The sequence below is a fragment of the Protomyctophum parallelum genome, assembly GCF_964188405.1.
Source record: "Protomyctophum parallelum genome assembly, chromosome: 20".
Lineage (NCBI taxonomy): Eukaryota > Metazoa > Chordata > Actinopteri > Myctophiformes > Myctophidae > Protomyctophum > Protomyctophum parallelum.
The window spans coordinates 8,517,140-8,535,203 of NC_139718.1; the positions used below are offsets into that span (position 1 = coordinate 8,517,140).

The window sequence follows — 18,064 nt, forward strand, 5'->3', positions numbered from 1 at the left end:
CCATTGCTGTGTCTCTGCTCTCTCAAGAATCAATTGAAGACATTGTGTGTGTGTGGTGTTTATATGCCATGACGTGAAAACCGGTCCTGTGAATGGGGATGCAGGCTACACATTTCACACAAGAGAATACACATTTGGCACAAAAGACTCCAGACACACAGGAGGACATTGAGAGAGAATAGATAGTGTAATGGCTTGAGGGGAGGCACAGCGTAACCGGGGGGAGGCTTTTGCCTCTCTGTGCCTACTGTGCGTCCGCGCCTGAGTAGAACAGTATGTCAAAAATGTTAGAATTACAATTTATGTTTTCTTTATGGACTCAGCAGAGGTTCTTAGAAGAACAAAGATTGGTGATAGTTGTGGCTGGTTCCCACACGGTGGCAGTGCTGGGTAAGGAAACGATAGCCACACTGATGGTCAGCGCACACAATCATTTGGCCAGTCTTCCTTTGATAGTCAAAGTGCTAGTACTTAAGAAACAGTGAGAGGAAAAGGGCTCCCAAAAGTATTATATCAACATTATTATATCTGTAATAATATATTTATATATATCTGTTTTGAGAGGAACTTGCTAATGCATATTTAATTGCTCAAATGACAACTTTAGTTTGAACCTCATCCCCTTTGTAGATTGCATCTTGAGCCTATTCAATGTCCTCTGCACTTTAATGCATTTAAAATCTGTGTGCTATTTGAGCAATTAAACAGTTAACATTGTACTAAAGTACTTTTCCTTTTTTTAATATATAGTTTTTGCCACAGATGTGTTTGCCCTTTCTAGCTTTGAAAGAGTTGTTCACAACATTGACAAGAAGTGTTTGTACTCTACCAGACTTATACGTATATCTTAAACTTAGTCACTGAGGCTCTGTTTAAAAAACAAAAGGTGACTCGTTTCCTCCAGCTCAGGAACCACATGGCTGAGGGGACATCTCTCAACGGTGTTTGGTGTTTATCCCATTTTTCAAGTTCTTGATAGGCAAGTCTCTCCCTCTCTCTTCCGCTATGTTATTTACATTAGCGTTAGTTCGTTACGAGCCAGAGTGGAGACTTAGAAAGGGGTCTCTTGATTCAAGTTTATTGTCTGGTTCTAAAAAATGTGTCTGGACTGCTGTGAAACTCCTTGCGCGAGAACCTCAGTCAGTATCATCTGATACTGATGAAACTGACCCAGGTTGTCTATTATTTATTTGTTTATTTATTTACTTTTGACAGTTCTTAATCTCCATTTATTTACACCTTATAGTTGTGACTTTACATCAGTACTGCAACTTGTGAGTTTTTATCCTTCTTTAAAGCAATTTGTAACAGGGTTTTGAATCTTGAGGAGAAAGTATTTGCTATGAAAACACAAGACGGGCTCAAATAACAATGATTTAAACTTTGCCTCTTCCCATTGGGAGGCAGTGGCCAGTAAGAGTCTGGCAGTGTTTTTTTATTCTTGCAGTGTAGATCAGTTTGTGTTTTTCCTACATCCTGTGTTTCCTGCACAGCCATGCAGCTGTCTCACTTTTGATTATCCATACAGTTCTGCAAGGTCTCCAAGAGCAGGCTTCCATATCCGGCTCAGTGGACATTATCATTACTTAACTTGCTAGAAAGTGTGCCTCACTCTGCACGCAGTGCTTTATCTAAGCGCACACTTCCTTTGTTTGTGTTCCAGTTTCCCGTGTTTGTTGCTCAATCTCAGCAGACCGACCTTTCATTGATTCGATCATTTCCTCCAAGTTGCTGTACAAACTTTGTTTATGCACAATCTTAATGTTCAGTGTTGTTGCACGTTCTAATGTCGTTCTAGGAGTCGCTTTTGATGGCTGGTGCTAGGGCAGCCCACATTTTGGTGTCATCTGTCTGTCTGTCTGTCTGTCTGTCTGTGTGTACGCGCTTAAGGGCCAGTTTCAGCATGGCGAGAGTATTAATTTCAAGGCCTATTCAAGCTAGGAGTCAGTGTGAGCTGGCAAATGTGATTGTGGTACCAAGCTTGATATCTAAGCTTAATAAAAGAATAGATAAGATGTAGGGGTTCATTAGGGTCATTAGTAACTGCAGGGTTTTCACCTTGTCTCTGTCTGTCTGTCTGTCTGTCCCTGGAAATAAAAACGTCGGTTTCCGTCCGAGGCTAGTCTCTCTCTCTCTCTCTCTCTCTCTCTCTCTCTCTCTCTCTCTCTCTCTCTCTCTCTCCAAGGTGGAAGAGGCCATGATGGTCATGGAAGACGACTCGCCCGTGGAGGCAGCCTGCACTACACCCAGTACCCCCCGTAACCTGTCGGCCTGGGGTATCTCCATCCCATACATTGACTTCTATGATGATGAAGTGAAGAGGGAGCGCATTCCAGTGTTCTGTATCGATGTGGAGCGCAATGACCGGAAGGCGGGTAAGGCTAATTTCTGTATCGATGTGGAGCGCAATGACAGGAAGGCTGGTAAGGCTAATTTCTTCATAGGCCGACACTTCATTTTGGTTGAGTCTGGGGTGACCATGCAGTCCACACCAGCGCAACTACTTTCAACAAAACCGTTTTAAGGCCAGTTCTATGAGCCATTAGCTATTACATTATGAGTTACAACACCAGTCCTCACCAATGCAAATACTTTGAACTGCTATTTGGGGATAATGGTTGCAAGGAGTTGACGTGGACTGACCTTAAAGTTGGATAGTCTTTACAAGCAAAGTTTGTCCACACAAAGCAGGTACAGCATGTTCTATTTAGTTTTTACTAGAAGAGAACAAGAAGAGTCTAGCCCTCCTGCTAGTGAATGGCTTCCCCTCTTGTCAAATAACAAACGGTTCAGAATGTCTATCACTGGCCAATGAAATGTTTTAATTTCAAGTTCATGACTGTGTGCAATAGACAGTTATTGAACGAAGTAAGCTGGAAGAAGGACAAGCTTGTTCTGAAGGACAAAAATGGAAAAGAAAAACAGGTTGCCAGTCGCAAACTCGCAATACAATAGCCAAACCAAGGACAGCACACGTCTCTCTGCATGCAATAGTGAACGGTTCAGCACTACCGCTGATGGACAGTGACAGGCCAATGCGTGCTGTGACCTTGCATCTCTTTTACACACAGCATGTTTGTAACACACATGAATGACCAGCTATATTGCAGTTGACACATTTGTTGGGATTTTATACACACTCTTGCACACTCAAGTCATTTAGTTTAAATTGAACCCACATTCCTAATTTCTCTTTAAACGCAGTTAGTATCAGGCAGGCAATCAGTCACACGCACACACACACACACACACACACACACACACACACGCACACACACTCTCTCTTGTGATCCTTTGAATGTATCCATGTGTGTGCAAACTGAAACCATTTTGATAGACTTGTGAGTTAAATAGATGATACAGAGGATCCCTATAGAACCTCTTCTGATATGTCTGCTCTGTGTTTGTGTGCAGTCGGGCATGAGACTGAGAACTGGTCTGTGTACAGAAGATACCTGGAGTTCTATGTCCTTGAATCCAAGCTCACAGAGTTCCATGGTAGGTAGTTGCCAGATATATCTTCAGCATGTTGTATGTTGTATTTGTATGGTCACTATGCACTTCCCATGAATTTCATTACTCTACAGAGATGTACAGTAAGGAAGGAAGAGGTGGGGGGAAAAAGCACTTTTCCAGAACTCATACATTATTCCCATATGACTGTAGCAGTCCAGTAACTTGCAGTGAACTTCTACAGCATGTCCTTTAGGGACTGTCCGATATCGGCGTTGGGATCAAAGCATTGTTCCAGTTGGAAAGGAAGCATATTCCTTTCAGTCTTTACCGTCTTCTGTGTAAATTGTTACACCCTTCTAGGGTCTTTCCCAGATGCGCAGTTACCATCCAAGAGAATCATTGGGCCAAAAAACTACGAGTTCCTTACATCCAAACGGGAGGAGTTCCAGGAGTACTTGCAGGTAGAGATCTTGAGTCTACTTACTACACTTGACTCAGTTGCCAGTTCATTGGATCTGACAGGCATGTTGTTGCACATAGAATAGATCAATGTGTCTGTACATGAACACGAATAGGAAGGAGAGGAAGCCATTTTACATGTTAATGAACAAGAATAGGAAGAAGAAGAAGCTGTTAATGTTAATCTATTGATTCGCTGAGAGAATAATGGTGGTGACCCTAATTTATCAAGTACATAATATACTGTATCCTATATCCGATTTTAAAATGAATAGGTGTACATTTCCCAGCAAACTTGATCTCACCATCTCACAATTTTCATCTGTATTTAAATTGTACTCCTCATTCTTTATAATATATGTATATATTCCATATCTGAGAATACATTTTTAGTCTCCTGTGCCTTTGAAAACATCAAAAACATCTATAATGTACATACCTCAGCAAACGAGCAATACAAATCATTGTGTGCGTTCTTGCAGAAACTTCTGCAGCATCCTGAGCTGTGCAACAGCCAGCTGCTGGCCGACTTCCTCTCCCCTCATAGTATGGAATCTCAGTTCCTGGACAAGATGTTGCCTGATGTCAACTTTGGTATGTTATTTTTGTCTCCACCAGGCCGAAGGCATGGGGAGAAAGTATGTTTTATTGTTTTGCACTCTGTGCGTGTGCGTGTGCGTGTGCGTGTGCGTGTGTGTGTCCGTCTGTTACCAGCTAATCACCGCTAACCCGGTCGATGCCAGATTTTGCACACACACTCCCTGGATCCATGCCAACAATGAACCTTTGCCCCAGATTTTCCAGAACGGCCTGTTATAGCACCACCAGGAGGCCGACTTTTGCTATTACTCCTCCAGATTCTGTCCAAAAATCCCGTAAATCGTTACACACTATCTCTATAGTCATGTGTTCAAGACGGATCTGTCCGATATTCCATCCTAATTGGCTAACATTGGCTTTCAAAGTTTGCAGGATTGGCCGTTTTGAACAAAGCCTCAAATCATGAATGCAGCGTGCAATTTACGTGAAATCTTTCACGCCTTTTCGTACTAGGCTGAGGAATATATCCTACCCTTTTCACAATGGCCTGTTATAGCACCACCAACAGGTGGATTTTTGAAAACACACATTTTTGGAACAAAATGCCTCAAATCATCCAATTGCCATCCAAGGCTTAAGAAGAAATGGCACCCTTTTCACATTGGCCTAGTATAGCGCCACCAGGAGGCCACAACCTGACCTGCCCTGGTGGAGACCTGTGCCCCGAGGGGCACTGTTTCTAGTTGGATAATGCAGCGATTCCCAACAAGGTCCCAATCCCAATGGGACCTTGGCTTTGTGTCTGAAAATCACTGCTTGTTTCGTAATAACCTTCAACCTAATCCCTTACTGTAAGCCCTGTATACTTTGTTGTAGAATGAAATAATGAATAGTGGAATAGCTGATCTCAATGATCACAATGTGCCGCAGTGTGACACATTGTGATCTTATAGATCTTATAGTCACTGTTTTTCACCATTTTTGTCTGTGATGTGATGACATGACCGAAAATATGGATGCCATGTTAAAAGTGGTTAATGGTGAATAAAAGCCAGTCCACAGAATGACACACCCTTTGCCATATGCCCAAAAACATTTCACGTTTTGTAACTGTTGGATTACTAACCTAGAGTTAACATGGGGGGGGGGGGGGGGGGGGGGGAGTACTGTTGAAATCTTTGGATCTAGGCTGCAGGTCAAAGTTTACTGACGGATCATTCACCAGTCTGAACTTTGGTCCACAGGTAAAATCATTAAGTCTGTTCCCAGCAAACTGGTAAAAGAGGTGAGTAATGCACTATTGGTGTGTGTGAGTGTGAGTGTGAGTGTGAGTGTGAGTGTGAGTGCGTTGAAAACAGTGGGGATATCCTCAGCTTTCTTTATATCCAATCTCTCCACACAGTGCTTTCGCTCTTGTCACAGACACAACACGTCATTTCAGTATTGGATGTCTACGACTGTAAAACAAACAGACTCACATACTGTAGGTAGTGGATATGCAGGCATCGGACAGCACCGGTAAAAGAAGCGCTGTTTTGACGCCTGATGCAGGGCTCTAAACGTCCTCCCAAGATCCGTACCGTAAAGCAATCCATACGTTTAGGTCCTCCCGAAGGAGCGAGGTCATTTCAACTGTATTACCCACAAATCAAGTCTGTGTGTCCCCAAGGGGACGCCAAACCTCTAGCGCTCAGCATCAGACAAGAGGGATCGAATCCCCTGTTGGCCAGCAGAGATATTGGGCTTATGAGCTTCAAGCAGGGCTACTTAGTTATCAACCAGTAGGTGTCCTACCTGACACCAAGGACTGTCTAAAGAGGACGGGACACAAAGGAAAGAAACATGCGCAATGGGCTTTATGCAGCCAACACTTCCTCGTTCAGCTTCCTTGGTCTCAACTGCGCATGTTTCTTTCCTTCCATGGAGCACCATGTGAGCAACATGGCGGCGCCCTTACGGTCTTCGCGTCCCGTCCTCTTTAGACAAATAACATTGAATTCATTAAAATTAGTCCCTGGATTGCAGCTTTAATTATGCTAACAATGCCTTATGCCTAAACATTTTCTCACATTTTGTAGGGAAGATAATAACTACAATAATAACTTAAAACTGATATTCTGCTCTTCTAGAAAGGGCAGCATCTGGAGCCTTTCATCCAGTCGTTCTTCAATTCCTGCGAATCCCCCAAACCCAAACCCAACCGTCCTGAACTCACCATCCTAAGCCCCACCTCAGAAAACGACAAAAAGGTTGGTAATCATGCTGGAAAATAAATCCTCGCTATATGTTATGTCATAAACCTCCTATATTGCACCATTTCCATCCATATGATTCTACCAAATGCAAAACAAATGTTTATTTTTTGTTTATTAATTTCTTTCCTTATTTTCTATTTCTATTTTTTGTTGTTCGTCTTTGTTATTATTTTGCATTAATGTAAGATAAGTAACTCAAAAAGGATAGGCACTATATAAGCTACGGCTTCAGCCTACACCTTCTTCGGTCCAAACATGTCCTGTAAAATGCTTTTGCTGCTGTAATAATCATGTACATGTTGATTTAAATAAAACTATTCATTCATTCATTCATTCATTCATTCAAATTGCAGATCTATAAGCTCACATCTTCTAGATCTGCTATTTCCGTGCCGCCGTGCCATATAGAGAATAAATCGTGGTTTACACATAATGAATATTGTTTTTCCCCCTCTGTGTCAGTTGTTCAATGAGCTCTTCAAAAACAATGCCAACCGGTCAGAGGCGGCTGACAAGAGACACAATCAGAACTACTTCATGGAAATGATCACGGTGGAGGGGGTGTACGACTACTTCATGTATGTTGGTAAGTGAATCAGTCTAGTGGGGGTGTACGACTACTTCATGTATGTTGGTAAGTGAATCAGTCTAGTGGGGGTGTACGACTACTTCATGTATGTTGGTGAGTGAATCAGTCTAGTGGGGGTGTACGACTACTTCATGTATGTTGGTAAGTGAATCAGTCTAGTGGGGGTGTACGACTACTTCATGTATGTTGGTGAGTGAATCAGTCTAGTGGGGGTGTACGACTACTTCATGTATGTTGGTAAGTGAATCAGTCTAGTGGGGGTGTACGACTACTTCATGTATGTTGGTGAGTGAATCAGTCTAGTGGGGGTGTATGACTACTTCATGTATGTTGGTGAGTGAATCAGTCTAGTGGGGGTGTACGACTACTTCATGTATGTTGGTGAGTGAATTAGTCTAGCGCCTGAGCCTCTTTACACATACAGTATAGTCGCTGTCGAGCAGAAACCTTGTATCTCCATGTTTCAAAGGTTTTATCCCATTTTGACCTGAGATCAGATTCAAAGAATGTCTTCTACATCCTGACAGTTTTCTGAAAAAGCCATGTCTCTGTCAGTCGTTCTTCGATTTCTCAAAAATAGCAGACCTACAAGCTCGTAGCATACCACTCGGTGGCGCTCTATGAGCTTGTAGATCTGCTATTTTTCAATAGCTAAAGCATAACATAATGCTAACACCAAAAGGGGTTCCCGCCCCAAAATGGGTTAATATGTCATAATTTAATGCCCTACTACTTCATCATGCAAGTAATGTCTGTAAAATAGTGAAGTGAGGGGCGCTCTGATCATCGTACATCATCATGACGTAACACTTGCTCAGACACATGGCGTAAATTCTCCATTCATTATCAATGGGAATTTAATGTTTGTGTAAGATGAAAATCTACACTAATAGCTGAATATAGGAGGGGCTATAGCGCCCCTCAAAAATACCACATTATATAACTCCATATGGACAATCGGCTTTCTCCATAAAGGACTGTAAACTTCTGAACACATTACCAGTGGAAATGGAATTAATTCCTGATATGAAATGTTGTACAGGATAGGATAAGTGTTGGGATTGAATCAAAAAGGTATTGTGTTCTTGCGTATGTATTATGCATGTAATAATGTTTGAACAGTATTTTTATTGTTATAGCGTACATTGGATACATTGCAAACAGACCACTAGGGGGCGAGCCCAATTCGTTTTTGAAAACATTATGCCTTGCCATACCTAACATGGCAAGGCCAAAATCTTGATGGTTTTGGCCCGAATTCCCTCCCGGCTATGTGGATGGTTTCATGAAAATGAATATTTTAATTAGATTATATGCAAAGGGTGAAAATTAGCTATTCTCTCTGTGCAGCACATCAGTTTCTTCTCTTTACTGGAACTATGTTAATTTGCATCCCTATTCATTCCCTGAAGAAGGCAACGAAAAGGCAACGAAAAGGCTGAAACGTTGGAAAATAAAAATGTGATGGCATCGTGACTGCCAGCTGTGCGGCCTCTTTCCTTTTTCAGTCAAAGCTTTATCCCCTGCGGTTAGCACCTCCCCACTACTGGTGTGCACTCCTACTTTATTTCTCTTTTTATTTATTTTTTTGCATCCCTATAAAAAATAATAATAATCTAATTATCATTATGGAACATCGGTGTCAACACCCCAGATATGGCAAACACAGTCCTTTGATCACAGACTACCACAACCACACACACTCCCGTCTCTGTTTCTCTCTCATTTGCCTCTTTCTGATTTGGTAGGTCGTGTTGTGTTCCACATCCCTGACTGGCTGCACCACCTGCTGATGGGCGGGAGGATCCTTCTGAAGAACACCTTGGAGACGTACACGGACTACTACCTCCAGTACAAACTGGGACGGGTGGTCCAGGAGCACCGCCTCGTCTCGCTCATCACCCTCCTCCGAGGTGCAGAACGCAGAACCGGGAGATGTTCATAATGATTCTGATTCAAACAACAGAGCTCTAACCCATTTTGACCTGAGATCAGATTCTAAAAATGTCTGTTTGAAAATGACAGTTTTCTGAAAAAGCTATGTTTCTATGTCAGTCTTTCTTCAATTTTTCAAAAATAGCAGACCTACACGCTCGTAGCGCGCCACTCGGTGGTGCGCTATGAGCTTGTAGATCTGCTATTTTTCAATAGCTAAAGCATAACATAATGCTAACACCAAAAGGGGTTCCCGCCTCAAATGAGAACAGTGCTGAAATGTTTTGATGGTGATATTTATTTCTGCCAAAGGACATACATTTGTACACACTCAGAGTTATGAGGGTAATAGACAACATTCAGCTATACAAGATGTCACACTAAACCACCTCTGTTGATAGTTTGTTTCATACTACTACTCTTCTGCATGGGAGACCAGATCTGTACAAGTGCCGATACGCCCTATACAGGGACATCTGATTATTCCCAATTGTATGACATCAACACGAGGAATGTTTTGCGTCATGTGAAATGAGGTTATGTATTCTTTGCTCAACCAGATGCTGTGTTCTGTGAGAGCAGTCCACCAAGATCAACTGCGGACACGCAAAAGAGGGCGAAAAAGACATTTGAGGAGATGATGAAATATATTCCAGGTATCCATTCAATTTCTTTTTAAAGATATATTTCTAGGATGTCATGAATCCCTGATGTAGACCAAAGGGCATTTATTATGCAAACTTTTATTAGGGCCTGAGCACTGCACAGTGTGAGGCCCTATTGAAATAGCAATGATTGTTTGTTTGTTTGTTCCCCCGAATGAAGCCTCACGCCCCACAATTCGGTTTCACCTCCATACTGTATATGAAAATCGGTACACACCATCATGTCCCAACTTACAAAAAAGTCTCTTGGCGCCATGACCTAAACCGAAAAGGAAGTCGGCCATTTTGAATTTATTTGGGCGTTTTGGTGCAATTCATGCCATTTCCATGGGTTGCACTTTAACGAACTCCTAGCAGGATGCGTGCGGGCGTGGACAGAGCTTGCATGTAAACGGACACTTCTTCTGCCTCTCAGCCATTTGCTTAGTAGCCCCCAATAAACACACAGGGGTCTTTCAACACATCTTCTCTAGAGAAGATAAACAGGAAAGATAAACCGCACCTGGCTGTCCCTAAAGCTTACCCTAATTAGTAGTGATGGGCATTAATCGGCAAACACAACGGTATCGGCAGATTCTAGTTGTTTTTAGATCAGCCAAATGTCTCATCGGCACATCCCTACTAATAAGCATTTTTTAGGTTTAAAGGAATTCAGCAGATTTTGGAGAAATAGTTAAATGTACAATTATGACATTATTTTGGGAGGCATAAGCTATCAAAATATAATACAGTCACTTTTGGTGACATGATTCTCCTCTGTCCCAACTCTACTCTGCAGCAGTCATAACTAATAATTACTAACTATAATTAATTGGCCCCCTCCCCCGGATGGTTGGACCCCAACAGGAGAGAGCGTACTATCACCCATCTATTACCATGTCCTTTCACCCTCTACTATTTTGTTGCTGTCTGGCAAAATCCTCTCCATATTTAAAATGTTTCTTCAGCATGTCTGCCTACTTCTTTGTGCAAAAGTGTCGCACAAACCTAACAATAATAGGCAATCTATACACGAGAGAGAGAGAGAGAGAGAGAGAGAGAGCGAGAGAGAGAAAATATGATCCACCTGTTTATACACATTCATCCATGTATACTGCAGGTGTTGCTAATTGATGTGCTCATGCAAAACCTATGCAGATACCAATGGAGTATACTTTCACTCCAATTAATTGAATGTAGAACGGTCAATGGAAGCTTAAAACAAATCTGTTTTCCACTGCAAACATGCTCTTGGTGGAGCTACGCTCCACGAATAATATGTGTTGGAACTTGGAAAGCATCCTAACATTCTCGAATAAAACACATGTCAAACTATGTATGTGCTTGAGGGTTTAATAAAATCTGTCAGGCTCTAATACTTCATTTGCATTTCCGCAGATTTCTTAGGAAAGTGTATAGGAGAAGAGGCCAAGTATGAAGGAGTGCGCTTGCTTTTTGATGGACTGCAACAGCCAGTTCTTAACAAACAGGTACCCTGATACATACATACACACACACACACACACACACAATCCTTTGCGTACTAGTGGTATTGGCCGTGACTACTTGTGTTTACATTACGTGGTTCACATTATCTAAATCACTGCATATATCACATTCCTCAGCATGTCTGTTTCTTATCACTGGACCGCTTGTCTGACAGGCTTGGGTTAAAGGATTTTTCTGAAGGCTCTCTAACACAATGGTTCTCAAAGTGAGGTCTGTGGACCCCCAGGGGTCCTGGGGGGGGGGGGGGTTCAGGGGGTTTGATGCTACATTTAACATTTTAACAACCTTAGCGCCAGGCAGCGCCATAACCCGCGGCATCGCAGGTTATAATAATTAACCATTGAACGCCAAACCCGCGGCGCCGTGGGTTATAATAAGCTTTATATCAAAATAGACCGGCAGAAGCCAAACACATACATCTAGTGCTGCCCAGGTTGCTAGGCAACGCCTTCGTCCCTCCCGGCACAAGACGGAATGCGCACGCAACCAATAGGAATCCACTTACTGTGATTTCTTCTCTGCCTGTTTTCTCTGAAGAATACTCCAAAGTCCGTCTTTTTGTCAAATCCGTCCGGCGTTCAGATGTGAATATAGTGATTTTTGATCACATCGCGGCTGACATATTACCGTTTATGGCGAAAGATAAACATCGCTAGGTGCTAAGATTACAATGTGCTTTCGGTTTTGTCTCTGTGACACGGAGGCTGGGCTCATATACAGTTGATGTGAATCATGGCGCTGAAGTACCTAGACATGAACACTAGATGGCCGATTTCAAAGTGTTCACCAAATCTTGTATCATCCCTGACACAGATCGTTTTCAGATGGGGCTCTGCAGCTAATTGTCTCCACCAGGCCGAAGGCATGTGGGGAGAGTATGTTTTGCACTCCGTCCGTCCGCGTGTCCGTCCGTCCGTCCGTCCGTGTGTCCGTGTGTCCGTGAACAGCTAATCTCGGCCACCGTTAACCCGGTCGATGCCATATTTTGCACACACACTCCCTGGATGCCAACCATGAACCTCTGCCCCAAACTTTCCAGAACGGCCTGTTATAGCGCCACCAGGAGGCCGCTTTGTGCAAAACAAGTTTTTGCACAGTACACCTACAGATTTTGTCCAAACATCACGCAAATTGGTACACAGTCTCTCTAGAGCCATTCAACGAAACGGGTCTTTCAGATTTCTCAGACTCCATCCTGATTGGTTAAGATTGGCTTCCAAAGTTCACAGGAGTGCTCAGTTTCAAACAAAATGCTGCAAATCATGAACACATCGCGTGATTTCCGTGAAATTGTGCACCCACATTCCCACTAGGCCGAGGACGAAATGCCACATGAACAATTTCAACTCAGCCTCAAGGTGGCGCTATAACTGGCCGAAAAGTGTTTTTACCTCTAACTGCACGGATCTGTGGATAACCTGGTGGAGACCTGTGCCCGGAAGGGCACTTTTTCTAGTTACATCTTAATTTGGGGGTCCTTGACATGAAAAGTGAAAACCGATGACACTACAAATTCACCTGGACAGCTACGTCAACTTCCCTGCAACTCAAAGTATATTTTGTTAAAGCTCCTATGAAACAGAGAAAAAAGAACTACCATGATTTGGTTCAGTAGTTTTGTAAGTTAAAATGTTTTTAAACGCGTTGGAAGGACCTAAAATATAATATTCTTATATCCTGGTAGATCCACACATACATTAATATAATTAAATCGTAAATTAATTGATTGCTTTTCATGTTTTTCCTCTTTGTGTTTTTCTTCAGCTGACTTATGTGCTGTTGGACATTGCCATTCTTGAACTTTTTCCAGAATTAAACAAGGTAAACTGACCCTGGACCTGGGCAGCTACACTTTAGATCAATGTATGTATATTAATTCCTACCCCAAATAAGTAATTTTTTTTTTTTTTTTTTTAGATTTTTTTTTTGCGGCTTACGCCTTTTTTTTTTTTTTATTGATTTTTGAAGGGACAGACAGTAGGCTGACAGGAAACGGGAGAGAGATGGGGGGATGACATGCAGTAAAGGCCGTGTCGGGTCCGGGAGTCGAACCCGCGGCACACTGCGACTGGATTACCAGTCCGGTGCCCAGACCGTTACGCTACGGCCTGGGCCAATAAGTATTTTCTTAACACAGTCTTTATCTCTGATCTGATTATGCTTAAACGTGACAGTTCATTGTACTAAAATGTAACTACGACAAATGAATAGTGTACACATTTTAAACGTGGAATTAAGTTGACCAACACAATTATCATAATGTTTCTCTTGAGGATAAATTATGGTAAACAAAATTCTTAAAATACTGACATGGAGTGTACAAATGGCCAGGGTTCAATTTAACACACTTTCAGGATTAAATGTAGTTGTGTACCCTGAAGCCATAATATAATATGCAAAGAAGGTTCTCTGACTATTTCATTTAAGGAACTGAAAGTTTGCTTCCAGCATTTTAAGCCTCTGCCAACTGTGGAAGTGATTTGGAGCCGCACTCCAATGCAGCATGTTACTCTAAATCCAAGCCATGACAAAGTTTCAAAAACCAGTTATGACCATTTTTTGTTAATACCTCCAAAACACCATACTAGTACTTGATTTTACTGATTCCCATTATACTGTATATCCTCTATTAGGGCCTTGGTGTTGGACTGGGGTACACTGTTTGCGGGAACTGCCCATAGATCCGAAGTCCCGTTAGTCCGAACATGCATTAAGGTTGGCGAACATGCACTGCTCCCGTGCTTGCGGTTATGTTTAGGTTAGGGTTAGAGATAGGGATAGTAATTTCGGAACAATGAACCTTCTGACTACCTGTCTTCACCCATGCCATCTGTTCTTATAATTCTTGTCTTGTCTGTTTCCTCAGCAGGTACAGAAGGAGACGTCTATGATGCCTACATGGATGTAAAAGGGAACTGTTTCAGGCCTTCACTGTGATTAATGCAAAAAGAAACATAAACATTGAACTGGAGCCTTCCTTGTTACTAAAACTTGACATGTTGGCGTGCAATCATACTGTAAACCTTCTGAACAGTATAGTAGTCTGCTGCCATACTGTATGTGCAATATATTTTATTGGTAGCACTCCTCTGATCGTTTTATGGCAAGAGTTAATGCTGCTTTTTGTGACCCCGAAAGAGTGGAGTTTTCAAGGTAAAAAACGAATTAACAATGCCTATTTTGTATTGTTTGTAATGTAACTTGGGCTGTCAACAGTAAACGGGTTAATGCATGCTATTAATTCAGAACGTTCTACGCGATGTCAACCATGTCAGTGTGGGCTTTATTTTGAAGTGTACGACTAGGTGTTTTTGCATTGTGGCTTGACAGTGATCGCTGCTTATGAAATGAGACCAGACGATGTACTGTACCGTTTAGTTTACATTTGACTGTCAAATGAACTGAGCAGCTTAGAGTTGAGTCTGAAGACGAAAGACTGTTTGGAGAAGAAGAAACAAAAACAGTCTTTTGTCTTTAACTCAAATCTGTTATGAATTATATTTGTTCCATTAAATAATAATATTTAATTTTATAATACCTCTTGTGTGGATTCCTCATTAATGTGGTAGTCAGTAGTAATAGTTTTAAATATCCTTAATCTTAACTGTGATTGAGAAAATATGATTAATCACAATTAATCACAGCAATTCTTGTGATTGACTTTTTTATCGTTTGACAGCCCTAGGATGTAACATGTTTCACTTGAGGAGATAATGTGTAATGGTATAATTGTTACAACCTTTTTAGATTCAAAATAATATATTACATTTGCATATCCTCATGTATGCATTTAAGTTAATACAATATTTATATAATTAATATTAAAGAAATATCTTTTAACAACGTATTGTTTGTACTTTTTTTTCCTCTGAAGTCACCACCACAGCTGGTATGGTGGACCAAAAACAATAACAGGCTGTTGATATTCATCCACTGGAAGTACCGGTACTTTAAATGATACTTCCTAAACTTAATCACAGCAAACCCCATGCTTAAATTAAGGCTGCACAACTTCAGCAGTAGAACTTATTTTTCAGGCTTTATCTTCTTGGTAGATGGAGATACAACTGGGGTCACCAGAACCTCTGCAATTTATATCGTTTGATTGATTGCAGTTCAGGTTAGAGGTTTGGCACTGTCAGTATATTTTTGAATTTAACATCATTTCCAGTTTTATCTCCATCTCACAGGGACAGATAAAGCCTCGGAAATAACTGTAACCGGACGTACGGGAAATAAAGGGCTACATAATTGTCCAGCCTACCAGAAATTCCTTTAGCCGTATTCTACACTTTGAGATACTTGTTGTTACTTGTCCACCATAGGGGGCTGAATGTCCACTACCAAACTAAAATGTAATGTGCATTATTTTATGACAAAGTATAAGATGGCATTTCTTATTATTTAAAATACTATGGTAATGTAAATTGGGTGTTATTAACTGTGTAAGGTAGAATGAACATTGAGGTGGTCATTATTAAGAAATAAACCCAATAATAAAAAAATAATGACAATGGTCCGTCCAGTAGGCTACAGCACAGCCAGCTCGCAAAAATGCTGATCGAATATGAATCAAAAGTTACTGCATTGCCTGTTCCTTGCCAAAAATGTTTTTAAAAACATTATTATATTGTATTGTTTAGTTGCTAAAATGACATTGTTTATGGGGCAGCGGTGGACGAACGGTTTGCGGAGCGGTCTTGATACCGGAAGGTCGCCAGTTCGAATCCCTGGACCGGCACGTTAAAATGACCACCGCTGAAGTGCCCTTGAGCAAGGCATTGAACCCCTACCACGAAATGTTCTATGAGCAGGGTGTGGCTGTAAACAAGCATCTCGAGCTTAGTCCACTTCCCTGGGTAACCAAAGAACTTTGCTTTGCTTTGCTTACTTGCAGGGACAGGTGTGTGATTGAGTGGCTCAAGAGTGCGACGTGACAGGTGTGTGATTGAGTGGCTCAAACGGTTCACTAAACTGATCAGTGCAGTCAACCACACTGATGTACAGTAGGTGTCACCTTGGCATACATTTGATGGATTGAAAGGCCCCTCATTATCATACAGCTGTCATGGGGGGCCATGGTAAATGGTGCATTTATATATCACCTTTATCCAAGGCGCTTTACATAGATTGTGCATTACATTCACCCATTCACACACACATTCCTACACCGATTGCGGCGGAAGCCATGCAAGGTACCAACCAGCACATCGGGAGCAATTTGGGGTTCAGTGTCTTGCCCAAGGACACTTCGACATGTAGACAGGAGGAGGAGCCGGGATTCGAACCGCCGATCCATGGATCATTGGACGACCTGCTCTACCTCTTGAGCCACAGTCGCCCCATGAGGGGCCGGTGTCATACAGTGCAGTATAAGTGATCATGATATAATTTATTGTACTCGCAAACTTCACAAATCTGCAGTCAATTGTCATAACAACACAATCAGATTCAGATCACTAAGACATTACACCTGTGAAGCATTAAATACAGCTCTGGAGAAACTGGACTGGTCAAACGTCCTTAACTGTACATATACAGAAGAGGCCTGGTCTCGTTTTAAATCTGCCTTTCTATCAGTGGTTGACAGGCTGGCTCCCATGAAAGTCATTAGGGTGAAAGCGAGACCTGAACCATGGATGAAAAATGAGAAACAAGAGCTATGCCAAGTTCCGAAAAAATAGAGGGCAAACAATTGCGAAACAAGGTCAATGGCATGATTAAGACAGCCAAACAAACCTACTTCAAGGAACTGGGCTGTAACAGATCAGAAACCTCAATATTAAAATAAACAGCTCGCTCATCTCTGATAAGCTGAACGTGGCTAACTGGCTAAATGGTTTCTTCACAACCATAGCTTCCACACTGGTGGACAAGTTGCCCTCCCATTCAGGCCTTTATGGAGAACAGCATATAAGGTATTTTTTATACAAATCTTGGTGCTGTTGAGGACAGCTTTAATATCTCATCCGTAAAACAACAGAGGACGTGCTGTTAAAACTCAGCGCCTTACAGCCAACTAAGGCCTGCACTGGCCACGATGGCATCCCCACTAGGTTCCTCAGAGATGCAGCTGTTTCAGGTTTGTAATGTGAGCCCCCGTTGTGTCTCACATTACAAACCTGTAGGGTTTGTAGTGTGAGACATATGCCCTACATATTTGTAGGGCGAGACATATGGCCCCACATTACAAACCCTACGGCTTTTTTGTCCAGTCCATTTGGCAGTTTTTAAATGTCATTTTCTGTAATTTTCTTAAACTGCCAATGAAGTATTCTATCTATCTATCTATCTATCTATCTATCTATCTATCTATCTATCTATCTATTATGTAATAAGGGAATAAACAAATATATAAGCAAACATAGAGAAATAATATACAGTATATTCTCTTTTCCTTTATTCGCCTCATTAAAAAAGTGTCATTTCCTCTGGAACATCTGACATCTTTACTTTTTGCAGGCCACTTGCAATGATCACATAATCAACAGATGATATTAGCTTGTAGATTCATTATTGTACATTTATTGTAATTTATTCACTTCTTTTTGGTGCATTAACATGTAAAACATGTAACCAACCATACATTCTTCACTCCTGTATTCCTAGTATGTGTTAACGCTGCAATCAACATGACACAAAAAAAATAAAAAAGTTCTTACAAAACAAAAAACACA

At 41.6% G+C, this 18,064-nt stretch overlaps 1 protein-coding gene across 7 annotated transcripts in view; it reads left to right on the plus strand.

Moving 5' to 3' along the window:
• LOC310878134 (sorting nexin-14-like) overlaps positions 1-15,116 on the plus strand; it is a 29,053-nt gene extending 13,937 nt beyond the window's left edge. For 3 of the 7 annotated variants that reach the window (XM_083792272.1, XM_083792277.1, XM_083792273.1), the window contains 13 exons: positions 2,186-2,375; positions 3,415-3,498; positions 3,817-3,917; positions 4,398-4,509; positions 5,700-5,740; positions 6,585-6,704; positions 7,173-7,296; positions 9,048-9,212; positions 9,795-9,890; positions 11,277-11,368; positions 13,152-13,208; positions 14,021-14,102; positions 14,254-15,116. In XM_083792272.1, coding sequence (XP_083648398.1) covers positions 2,186-2,375; positions 3,415-3,498; positions 3,817-3,917; positions 4,398-4,509; positions 5,700-5,740; positions 6,585-6,704; positions 7,173-7,296; positions 9,048-9,212; positions 9,795-9,890; positions 11,277-11,368; positions 13,152-13,208; positions 14,021-14,068 — 1,230 coding nt within the window. In that variant the 3' untranslated portion in view covers positions 14,069-14,102; positions 14,254-15,116. Of the gene's footprint in view, positions 1-2,185; positions 2,376-3,414; positions 3,499-3,816; positions 3,918-4,397; positions 4,510-5,699; positions 5,741-6,584; positions 6,705-7,172; positions 7,297-9,047; positions 9,213-9,794; positions 9,891-11,276; positions 11,369-13,151; positions 13,209-14,020; positions 14,103-14,253 lie in introns of those variants that run through there. The other 4 variants (XM_083792274.1, XM_083792275.1, XM_083792276.1 and 1 more) reach the window with 4 other exon arrangements.
• The last annotated feature ends 2,948 nt before the right edge of the window (positions 15,117-18,064 follow it).